Source organism: Drosophila grimshawi, unplaced genomic scaffold (assembly GCF_018153295.1).
Source record: "Drosophila grimshawi isolate 15287-2541.00 unplaced genomic scaffold, ASM1815329v1 contig_311, whole genome shotgun sequence".
NCBI classification, from domain to species: domain Eukaryota; kingdom Metazoa; phylum Arthropoda; class Insecta; order Diptera; family Drosophilidae; genus Drosophila; species Drosophila grimshawi.
In genome coordinates, this window is record NW_025063098.1 from 25,956,409 (window position 1) to 25,968,822 (window position 12,414).

Here is a 12,414-nt window from a genome sequence, read left to right on the forward strand (position 1 = left end):
ATTTTAGCTAGGGAAATATTAATGGTATTGCAAGTGTCTTTTATTTCTGAATAATACTGTATGCTCGATAAGGATCGGTTATTTCGGTTATTTTCAATGTTTTTTTTTTAGCATGGAATAAAATATATTATTATTTGTAATATTATTTAGCTTATTCATACGAATGTGTTTGTTATGTGTGTGTGTGCTTGTGTGTGTGTGTGTGTAGTCGAAATACAACCCTTCTGCTACTGCTTACAAATTAATACAACTCCGATTTGCCTGCACCTCTCTGAACTCTCTTCTACTACATAATATGTTGCATTATCTTAGATCGTATATATTTATATTTATTTATAATTTAATACATAGTATAGAGGGGCATATTTCGCCCTTGAGTTTAATGCTATGCGCTTTTGATATGAGTGAGAAAGTTGTTTGCTTTTTTCAATTGCACAAAAGTGGTTAAGAATACAATTAAGAATAGTTTTTTGTTTTTTTGGACAATTTTATATAATATTGCACAAAGTAAATTGCAGTTTGCAACAAAAGAAACACACAATAATAAATTAATTTTAATTTTGGATTTTTGTTTTGTTTTTGCTAATGCTTGTGCTTGTTAAACATAATTTAAATATCACAGACTTTTTGCCAATTGAATTAATATGCTTAGTTAATTTTGTATATGCCAAAAGTGTAAATAAAACGAGCGACAAATTAAATAATAAATAAAATCCAAGAAATCTTGCAAGAAATCTTAATCTTAGACTTAAGCGCATAAATCTTAACAAGCCCTTAACAAGCTATACAAAATCAGTCAAATATTGAAATGAAATCAAGTCTTGTGTTTGAACCATGGCACATAATATATATACTAGTTATAATTGAAAAACCATGAGCCAAGCCAATGAAGATGATATAAATCTGCTATATAAATACTGTATTGTTGTTGTTGTTGGGATACTCGCAGGATTAAGTTATTACCTAACGTAATTTTAGATGCGATTTAGCTTTGAGTTTGCGGTTCACTTAGTGCAAGTTATCCACACGATTGGACTGCAAACCGAGTGTGTTTAGGTTCATTCCTGACGGCACCACACCCACTCCAACCCCAACGCCCCCAACACTGACACTGCCGCCCTCGCTTTCGCTCTTCCAAGACGAGACAGGAATATGCGGTGCTGGCAAACAATTACGCAGCGTCTGCACTATTTGTATGGTGTCCATTAGAGCTGCGCGCAAAAAAAAAAAATAGAATTATACTTTCAAGTCAAACAATTAATCTTTACAGGATGCACTTACTCTTCTGTAGGCTTTCACTCTGCTTGCCATAGGGCTTGCACATGGAGGGTCTTATGTAGGTCTTCATGCGCGACATATTGCGCATCAGCTCCGAGAAGATGCGCACAATCTTGTCCTGACCGACGCCAGTGTGATCGATGCGATTCGCATCCTGACTGGTCCAGGCACCATTGTGCAATGCCAACAGATCCTTGTTCGATTCAATCGAGTCCAGATTGGAGCTAGACAATAAATAATAATCAGTTAGCGAAATAAAAGATTATATCTACAGCTGCAGTCAAAGTAATAGTGTACATGTCTTTCAAAATGCTAAGAAAAATTACTTAAGATATAGTTAAAAAATTATGAAAGTTTCATCTCTTAAATTTTTCTGCGTTTGGTATTTGGAAAATAATAGTATTTCAAAACATTTCCAGGTGAGAAACCAAACCATTTTTTATTTTGCAGATTTTAATTTTTGCAAATATTGAAGATTTTGAAGAGGTCTCAAATTTGATCACCATAAAATAAGTCCTATTTTTATCAAATTTTTTGAGAAGCAGCACTACTATTATTTTGCTGCAACTGTTTTATATATATTACAAGATATGTATGCGATACTTACCGTAAGGACTCGGCCATATTCTTGTGCGTTAGCTGATCCATCGAGGAGTGCGAGGAGGACGAGGAGGACAAAGAGTGTGGCGACTGCGACGGCGATGGCAGCGTATGATGACCATGATGCACCTGAGCGCCAACGCTGGAGCTGATTGTTGCTGAGTTGCTGCTGACAGTCAAAGATGCCGCTGGCTGCTGTTGTTGTTGCTGCTGTTGCTGATTGGAGGCAACTGCGGCGGCGACTGCTTGCGACTGCATCATGCCCTGAATTTGCAAATTGGCTGCCGCAGCTGCCACAGCCATGGGATCAAAATGCTTCGGATCGAGCTGGGCAAAGACGCGCTGTTTCTCCAAGGCGCTCAGATTGCTCAGCTTCTCCAGGCTCTGCTGGGCGAGCACGCGATTCTGTTGTTGTATCAAGGCTGCCGTCAATTGTTGCTGCTGATGTTTCGCTTGAGCTTGAGCCTGGGCTTGTTGTTGTTGCTGCTGCTGTTGTTGTTGTTGCTGCTGTTGTTGTTGCTGCTGTTGTTGTTGCTGTTGTTGTTGCTGCTGCTGCTGCTGTTGTTGTTGCTGCTGTTGTTGCTGGTGATGTGCGGCGACAGCAGCTGCACTGATCTGGGACAACTGCGATTGAATGCTGCTCTGCTGCTGCTTGGTCAAATGTTGCAATTGTGGCGGTACCTTTGCGCCACTCGACTTGGACAGATCAATCTCAACGGTTGTAGCATTGTTGCTATTACTGGACACACCACTCGCAGCAGCAGCAGCTGCAGCCGCCGCCGCAGCAGCAGCAGCACTTGCAGTGGTGGCACTGCCAGCTGCTGCACTCGGTGGCAGATGCGACAAGCGTTGAATAAAATCGGGCGTATTCACACCCGGATATTGTTGCTCCATAAATGGCATTGGGGAGATGCCCATGTGATTTTTATAGTAGCGACAAGCGGGACTCGGACACGATTGTACCACCTCAATAATGAACTCCTTCTCCATTCCAAACTGATCCCGTCCAATCGTGTACGATTCGATCACCGCACGCACTGTCGCATCCACACTGAGATGGAGGCCATGTGGTCCGGACATGTGCTTCAGCATGACAGCATTGGCAAAGTGCTCAAACGGCAACACAATCTTGCCATTGTCGCGCAGGATTAGACGGCCCTGCGAGTCCAGCGTTAGTCGATTCGCCAGCACTCTGTAAAACAGGTTCATTTTAATAGGACATACACAATTCGAATCTTGGATACTCACTGCAAATATGCAGCACTGGGTAGCATTGCATTGTCCTTCAGATCGCTGAAGCACTGCAGCAGCTCAGCACTTGGATTCCAACCCTTGTTCTGCAGATACAGTTGTAGCAACATATACAGCTTTTCGGTCACGTAGCCAACGCCGGCGTTGGGCTGCTGTTGCTGCAACAAATCGCTCAGTGATGGTGCACCCATCGAGCTGGATAAATTGCTGTTGTTGCTGCTGCCACTGCTGCTGCTGCCTGTGGCATTGACCACGCCTCCGCCACCGCCCACTGGGCCTTTAGATAGTGCCGCCTTCATCGTCTCCGATAAATCCAATTTGTAGTTTTCGGGATAAAAGTGTTTTACGTGATCCTGCAATTTCAATTGAAATTGATTTAGTTCGGAGTTCGAAATAAATAATATATTTAATAAATAATACATTTCATAAAATAGGTGATATAAATACATATATTATTGAGTTATAAGTACATCTATCTTAGGAAGATCAACGATCACATTGAGCAATTGTTTCTCTGGAAGCTATATGATACATAGTAATCAGAATTCGATGATTTGAAGATGATGATGATGATGATTATATTAATTGATGTTATTCGATTTTTTATATTCAAATTAATTAATTAATACATATTATGCAATTTCGGTCTGAATATCGTTTTACACAAATACGTTTTTTTCATCTTTCGACCGCTCGTTTCTATGGCAACATATGATATATATATATGATATATTGATCCAATCCGGATTGCACCGATATTTTTTTTGTAGATCATGTTTCATTAGAATGGGGGACCACTTTGCATATAAAAACACATACTACTCACAATCACGTTCCCGCTCACGCTGCCGATACATAGGATTTCTTCTTCTTTTAACATGCCCCACTGCATCTCTTTAACAGCGCACTGCCTTCTGCTTCTCAAGAGCAGATTTGGTTTTATTTTGCTGTATTAAAAAAATAACTAGAAATAAATATGTTAAACTACTCTTCTATTTTTGAATAAATATATACTTGTTGCAAACTCAATTGACAACATTGGTGTAGTTATTTTCCTATTTGGATCCCACAACTTATATATATATATATCAACAAGATTAATGCGTTACATGTTTAACGAAAATATTATAATACTGTCGGCTTAAAGGGTATACAGAAACAAACACAAACAGAGACACATTAACGTTAACAGAACTCGCACACAGTCTGTTAAATTTGTATACATGCACAGCAACACCTATACACACCCACCCACCCACCCACCGACGATGCACACATACATCTACACATACGCATACACATACACAGTAGCAGACTTACCAAATTGTTCATTTTTCGGCTATTGACTCTTTTTGCTTGTGCAGCGGCGGCATCTGCATCTATTTGATCTGGCGCCACCAACGCATCTTTGAAACACTAACGGCTCTTGTCTTGATGTCCAAATTCTTGGAAAAATTATTCCAAGCTATATTAGTGAAATTAAAATGAAAAAATTGTATGTGTCTGCCAACTATTTCTGTTGTCCTTCAGCAAGGAAGTGGGGATTGTTGATACTCATCATATCGATTAATAGCTGCTTAGCGATGTTTCTAGACACGACGATAATTTACAATATATCGATTGCTGACAAATGCATAGCTTTTGCGATACATCGATTGTGTTGATTGAGAATTTATTGTATATTTATGATAAGCAGATGAATAAATCTTATGTTCGTATATGTTGGTAATGAACAGTAATAGGAATATATGTTTATTTCTTTTGTGTAACACAAAATTTAAAATTTAAAATTTAATTACTTGTAATGTATTAAATTAAAAATAAATATTATTCAACTGGTGAATTAAATTTATTTTCCTCGAGAATCAAAGACCGCAAACTATTTTCTTTAATGCAGGACCAAAAGAATTTTGTTTATTTGCCAGCATTAATTCAGGTCGTAAGTAAAATGGCTTAAGCATGAAGTTAGCAAACATATAAATGAGCTAATCACAATTTACAGCACGCAAATATGGCAAAATAAAACTCATCTGGCACGCGATATTATCCAAAGCGAAAGGCGTAACAAGTGACGCCCATATTAAGCTCATTTCCATTGCTGACCACCAATGAAACAAACAAAGCCCAAAGGACCCTTAACCACCAGTTGTAATGAGCAATTTTCAGCCGTACACTTAGCGAAAAACGCTGACCTACATTCAATTAGAAGCGGTATTGAATAATTGCCGTTAAGTTCAATCTGATCTTGATAATGTTCTTTGAAAATGTAGCGCTTATGTTACAACCATATATGGAATAAAACCAAAATGTTCCCATTAAATTCTATATATAAGATGAATTAGATCAATTTTCTGAGAATATCAGTAATACTTGCTTTAATACTTACTCTTACTTATAAGATTTACTTCCCATTTTCAATAGAAGCTTTATTGAACATTAAATTGTATATTTATCCTATTTCCAGAGAATATCAGTATTGATTTAAGAACTTTCATACTATCTCTTACCCATAATATTTAGTTGCTTTATTTAAAAAAAATATATATTTGAACATGTTTTAAAGCCTCATCCCTAAGCAGTTTAACATTAAAAAATAGTTCTTAAAATATTCTTTCTATGCATATTAAACTGCTCACTTATTTTCTCAGTGTTCAAAACGGTCGTCGCCACCGACGGATGAGAATATATAAACATGTATATATACAAGAGGGTTGAGTTTGGGTAGCTATAGCAACTTTTGACAAACAATCTAGGCGATATAAATGCGGCCAAGGAACTTGTTTACTGGCCAAGCTTCACCTGCAATTGCAGCCAGCTTGAACTCAGTTCCCATTCGAAATTCACTGAGTACAGAACTAAAACTGAGAGTTCACACATATAAACATAAATATTATGTGCTTCCATTGTTTCAATTGGTTCTTCCCCTTATTATTGTGGGCAATAATTTCTACTAAATTGAGCAATTGCACTCAACTGGATCCAAAACAGACTCCGACGGCTCAAACATTTCGTTATCAAAATATCGAAAGGTGTGTGAAAAATGAGTTCTACAATTTGAACTACTTTGAGTGCTCGCCATGTAAAAATGAGGCTGGAGACGGAGGAGGACCTGATGGAGGTCGAGGAACCATCAACGAGTTGCAACCCACAGCGGATAGTAAGTCTACTATTGATTTAACAAATCTCTCTCCATGGTGCTGAGAAAGGGGTGAACATTGCATTTTAAATACCCATATATAGCTCTTGTACCCTAAATAGACCTAAGTGCAGGGGTGAATTTGAAATGAGGTTAAATATCGGCAAAACGAACAACTTCTAAGTGCACATACATAGATTTTTTGTAGGTAAAGCCCATATTCAATGTATTTTAAAAAGAAACAAGATCGAGACAGTTCTACTACAACTTGCGCTGAACACATTCTTGAAATACCTAGAAAGCTTGCATATACTATTTTATTCAATATGAAAATACTTTTTGGTTAATAAATTCTGTTTTTCTTATCCAATCTTAACACAATTTTCATATATTAATATGTCAAATTACACAATATATTTATTTGGAGGTTATTTCTTCACAACTGTATCTATTATTGATTTCTAAAATCTATTTGTATTGATATTTGCTATATTTGGGAGCAGTTACGAGAACTCATATTCCAAATTTGAAGTCTCTAGATCCTAAAGTCTTTAAGATGGGTAGTCGGACAGATGGCTAAATCGACTCAACGGCCAGTACTGATCAGGAATATTTGTACTTTATAGAGTCTGAAAATGAAAATTTATTTCATTAAATTATCACAACAAAATAATTGAAAGCAACTACGAGTAATCCATACGAATATTGAAAAGCATATCAGTTTTCCCAGATTACATCTTTGTGCTTACTTTGCTTATTTTAAAGGAACCTTTCACAAAAATCTCACTTTATTATGTTGACGAAAATACATATAACAGGCTGGGCATAGAAATGGCTCAAGCAGATATAAAAGGACTCTTATGCAGTAGGATATTTTAAACAATGAACAGGATTCGCATGTAATTTATTGTCAAGACTCTGGTTGTTTGTCTAGTTGTCTTATGGTTTTATGACCTTTCAAATATTTTACGCACGCCAGCAGTCGTAAAAGAGGAATAAAGAAATCATTTGGCCATGAAACTGTAGATTATCTTATCATTCATGTCACGTCTTTGAGACACAAACTACCCTTAATGAAAACGGACATTTGGGAAGACTAACAATTTTCAACGCTATCTGTTGATCGTTTCTACGCACACACACTGAGTGATTCCACGTACTTTTTACAGATAATTAGTATTCTACTCATAAGTGTAAAAAAAACGGTTTTCTCCCTTACATCGTTGGAAAGTGAGTTATCTTGAAATTCTTGCTTATTAATAAACAAAAAAAATTAATCTTTAACAATCTATTGTTTTCTAAAACTTTTTAGTATTCGCCTGCCAGTGTCCTGTTGGCCACATATCCATATTTGAGAAAATCAAACGTTGGCCGATTTGTGAAGAGATCTGCAACAATTCAAATACACCACAAATTGATAATTGTACAACAGTTTTTCAATCGCCTTTGCAATGCAGTTTTCAATATTTAAATACCTCATCGGGTTATCAACAAAGCGCTGCGATTGTCTTAACTAAAACGAATCCTGCCAGCAACATCAGTGATTGCCATAATTGTGATCCGGCTTATAATTTCCGTTATCAGGACTACTGCATAGCCAATACTTTATTGCGTCCCTATTTGCATTATAATGCCTTTTGGCAAGCAACGATTAAGTCGAACCAAAATTCGAGATTACATTTTGGTGATCTGAAGTTTGTGGCGTTCTTTTGCCTGGCCCTGAAGAACGACAGTGCCTGCCAACAGTTGGCGAATCTGTGTGTGCTCTCCGATTACTCGATGGACAAGCATTCGCCTTGTAGTCCCTTTCTGCTCACCCAGATGTCGGATGTGGTCATGAAGTATGCTCACGCCGGGGAACAGCTGAAGGCTCTCGAACCCTTTGTGTTTTACAAGAAGGGCAGAATAACGAAGGAACTGTTGACGACCACACTTCAGTTGGCGAATCCGGGGCAGTTGCAAATCTTTAGCACTAACTATGATCTGGCGGGCAGCTTAAGCCGTTGGGGTCCCTTCAATCTGCAGCAATTAAATCTATGTCCAGGTGAAAAGGCGCCCAGTTTGAGCTTTGCTCAGCGACAGAAGGAGATCAACTGCCAGCTGAGTCTGGAGCAGCTTATAGATGTGGCCAATCAGCAGGCTAATGACAACTACATCAATCTGTATCTAAACTTTAGCAGCAACTATCAGTTCCTGCTGCATCAGTTGCCCGTGCTCATCGAGACACTAACGCCTGAGAATCAGGTAAGAATAAATTTATATAAAAATATTTAAATATATATTTTTGTAAATATTCGGGTTTTTCCAATTTGGATACAATTCTACAACTTTATTTAATTAGAAAACCAACAATTTTGTTATAGTTTTGAGTACGTTCTAGGCTTAACCTCCATCTACATTTAATAAATTAAAATTTAAGTTCTTAATTGTCTGAGTTTTGTTTTTAGAATACGTTTTAAGTTCAACTTCCATCTTCATTAAATGCATGTACATTTAAATATATTGTCTTTAGAATAGGTTTTAAGTCCAACTTCAATCAACATTAAATAAATTTAAATACTCGTATCTTAATTGTTTGACTTGTCTTTAGAATAGGCTTTAGTTCAACATCAACATCCATCAAGATTAAATGAATATAAATTTAAATATCTTAATCACTTTTGACCCATGACTTTAGAATACATTTGAAGTCAATCTTCAACTTCAACAAAATAAATATATATTTAAGTATTCTTAACACTTTTTGTTTATCTTACCTTTGCAGCGTTCCCAAGAAGAGGAATGGCATCTGGTGAAGCGGTTTCAGCTCATCGCAGCACAGCCGCGAGATAACCGGCAGCACAAAACCCTGCCGAGCTACGTGGATGCCCACAAGCTGGAGCTTTACAGATCTCTGCGCTATGTGGATCAGGTGGAACTGCATTATAGCATTCAGGCTGGAAATCGCATTGGATTACCTCTTCTTAGACTACGATATCGGCACATTGAGCTGGGTACTGGCAATGCATCCTTAAGTCAAGTTTATCCCTTTCGTCTGCGGGTGCACTTTGAGCATGTGCGTCAAGGAGTGGCTGCCAAGCTGGTGCTGGAGCTGGTGCTACCATTGTTTTTAGTTTTGGCTTTGGTGGCCGCGGTGCTGCGGTTGCAGAATCTCAGACGACGACGACGTGAGGATCTATGCCAGCTAATTAATCTGCTAGAGCTGCTCCTTCAACTGGCCGCCAATGTGGCACTGGCACTGCTCGTTACAGCGCTGCTCCTGCTGACTCTGCAGGCATTCGATCTGCAACAGCTGTCGCTAATCATATATCCGGCCTGTCTGCTGCAATTCGTCTTCCTGGCTGTTCATCTGCGTCGCTGCAGCCAGCTGGAGCTGTTCCTCATCGATTGGGAGCGACCACGGAGCACATGCGGTGAGGGCCAGCGCTTGAATCTGGACAGCTCCTCGATGTGCTCCAGCGTGCGCACCTATGTCGCGGAGAGTAATGTCTCCGCCTGGCGCGTACTTTTCACAGCCAATGCTTGGATCCGTTTGAGTGCTTCCCAAAGATATTCGAGTCTACTTCAAGCTTTTGTTGTCATCGTCGCCCATCAACTCCTTGAGCGTTACACGAGCAACGATTTAAGCTTCAGCTCTTGCTTAATCGCCGGAGTATATTTGGTTACCTATATCCTGCAATTGCTGTTGCGTCGTCTTTTCCAAGCCAATCCTCTGCAGAAATTTGTTGATCTCTGCAGTCTAGCGAATATATCGTTGTTCTCCTTATTGGAACCTGGCTTTGGTTACTATATACACGGACGTTCGCCGCATGGCTTTGCAGACACGGACATGTCCTCGATGATCCTCCAACTGCAGCGAGAGGCGCAGAATATGTGCGGACGCAGAGGATTGCTTATCGATTCGGATAAACAGGCCTATATTATACTACCGCCTCGTAATCTACGGTAAGTTGATTTATACTGGGTAAAAAATAAAGTTTTCCGATCATAGTAAATTCCTTAAAATATATCTATTTTCTATAATTGAAAATATATAAATTTAGAAAATCTCAAAGCGGGATAAAATCAGTACAGACTGAAAGTCACAGTTTTGAGTTACCATATTTTCAGCTATTATTATAATTACTAGAAATAATGTAATTCGCTGACTGAGAATTTCAATAGATACATTTTTCAATATAATAACTTCGTCAAACATTAATCGGCTTCTACAAGGAATGACTTTTTAATGACTTCAATACAGGAAAAATGAAAATGATTTAAATTTGTTAATACAATTTTCGCTCATAATTATTGGTAAAATTCCACCTTCATATTTATTTATGACAGCATCTATTTGGAGCGCTTGCTATTGCCTTTCCAGCGCAGCCGAAATGGCAGCATGTCCCAGACTCTCCTCTATCAAAAGGATCTGCAAATCTCGAGTATTGATGGTCAGGTGGAGCGCACCTCCATTGCCTATGCCAGTGTCAATCGTTTCTTTTGCGCATTCATTGATCACGTAAGTTAATCGATTATTTATAATATATATTAACTATACCCATTGCTTGCAGGCCATTAAGGATATGGATTATGTGATTAAAGAGAAATCTTTGCTAGAGAAACTCTTCAATTGTGAGATTGAAAACTATTTGACAGAAAGTGCGTTTATTGGTACAAATATTACAGCATTATATATCTAACATATGGTATATCTTACAGATAAGGGCACCTTCTATATAGATGATGCCCTGAGCTTTAGTCGTGTGCTATTGCTGGGCAATCATTTAAACATCTTTGTGCTGGAACTGCTTGTGCTACTCTCAATTAATTTGCTAACTTCCAGTTTACTGTTGGCTGCCGCTGTGGCATGCGCTTTGAATATGGTAATTTAATAATATATTTCTGAATTTCTGACATCTCTCAATTAATCTTTGTAGCTATTGCGGCACATCTTTCGTCTCTGGGTGCGTCGCAATGTGTCGAAGAAGACATTGATTGATGAACGGTTTTTACTGTAGCCTAGCGGTCACATCGAAGAGCAATATATGCGGGACGATGGCTTCTTTGATATATAAAATTACACATTGCTGATATTGCTCAGCTATGCCCACAGTTGGAGAAATAAGTTGTACTTAATTTATACACAACTGGGCTGGAATTTCTTACTTTAAATTTGTAGAGCACACTTGGAGAAATACGGTGTACTAAACTACTATACACAACGAGGCTAGAACTCGTTTCAAGTGTATACAAACAATTTTATTTAGAAATGTCATTCTTGATTTCCAGATCATATGAAATTTTGAATTCTTGAATCAAGAACAAAGCGTTTTCATACTCAAAATAAGTTTCAGTTTTATTTTAGGAACTTAAATTATTTTTTACTTTATGTAGATTTTTTAGTACGGCATTTGTTGCTGGAAATAGGAATTGAATATCTTTCTCGCACTAATCATGTTCTTGTTTTAAGATAAGTCTAGGGAGGTTTTAGGAATGCACCTTCTGTTAAATTAGAACATTCTCCAAAAAATGTTAAAGTTTTCCCACCCATTTTCCATTGTTGTGGGTGAAATTTGAAAACACCGTTTAGATTCACACCGAACTCTGATTAGTCTTGAGTTGACTCTACATGAAAAATGAAATGTTGCCTTTTTCAATTTATTTAAAAATCCACTTGATAGTAAGTAGTACATTCATTAGTTATTTTTGTAGTTATTTATCATAAAACTTACGACTAAAAACAGATAAAATAATTTCTATGGTTTCATATTCAACATCCATAAACATACTTAGGTATTTCAGCATGTTGTATGTATATTATTTCTCTTTCATTTGCATTGCTGTAATTTCGATAGGATAGCACACATTCATGTTCCACTAATTAATACATATATATATATATATATATAGTTATTTTCTGTCGATAGTATATCTATATAATTTCAATTTCATATTTATTTTCATTGTGTGACATCAATAGGATTTGCTTTATTTCTACAGCTTTGAGTAGTTCAGTTAGGAGATATTGTAGTTAAAATATTTATAAAAATATTCGCGTTATTGGCGAATTGAGTTCTATTCAAGCTTTAGATCTCATTATCGTATGCAATTAAAAAAATAAACAAAGTAAATGGGCACAGCATTTGACTGATTTGGATAAATACATT

The 12,414-nt window shown here is 37.5% G+C and overlaps 2 protein-coding genes and 1 long non-coding RNA gene across 4 annotated transcripts; 2 read left to right on the forward strand and 1 right to left on the reverse strand.

Annotated features, from left to right (window-relative positions):
• Positions 1-12: 12 nt before the first annotated feature.
• Positions 13-4,637, reverse strand: LOC6568647 (mediator of RNA polymerase II transcription subunit 15). 2 transcript variants are annotated; one of them, XM_032740445.1, is made up of 5 exons: positions 4,450-4,637; positions 3,127-3,482; positions 1,886-3,070; positions 1,282-1,502; positions 13-1,211 (listed from the first exon to the last, which is right to left on the reverse strand). In XM_032740445.1, the coding sequence occupies exons 1-5, from the start codon at positions 4,459-4,461 to the stop codon at positions 1,009-1,011; spliced, it is 1,977 nt and encodes a 658-aa protein (XP_032596336.1). In that variant the 5' UTR covers positions 4,462-4,637; the 3' UTR covers positions 13-1,008. The 2 variants fall into 2 exon arrangements, with proteins under 2 accessions (XP_032596336.1, XP_001994459.1); XM_001994423.2 differs by lacking the exon at positions 4,450-4,637 and adding an exon at positions 3,956-4,069.
• Positions 4,638-4,957: 320 nt separating this feature from the next.
• Positions 4,958-5,449, forward strand: LOC116805844. Its single transcript, XR_004365423.2, has 2 exons — positions 4,958-5,068; positions 5,132-5,449. It is a non-coding gene; the product is annotated as an uncharacterized LOC116805844 (long non-coding RNA).
• A 546-nt stretch (positions 5,450-5,995) lies between these two features.
• Positions 5,996-11,360, forward strand: LOC6568646 (meckelin). The gene is given in 7 exon segments (XM_032740615.2): positions 5,996-6,286; positions 7,578-8,509; positions 9,030-10,210; positions 10,595-10,766; positions 10,819-10,906; positions 10,967-11,130; positions 11,185-11,360. Coding segments are annotated over 7 exon segments (2,940 nt in total). The 5' UTR covers positions 5,996-6,021; the 3' UTR covers positions 11,323-11,360.
• Positions 11,361-12,414: the final 1,054 nt, after the last annotated feature.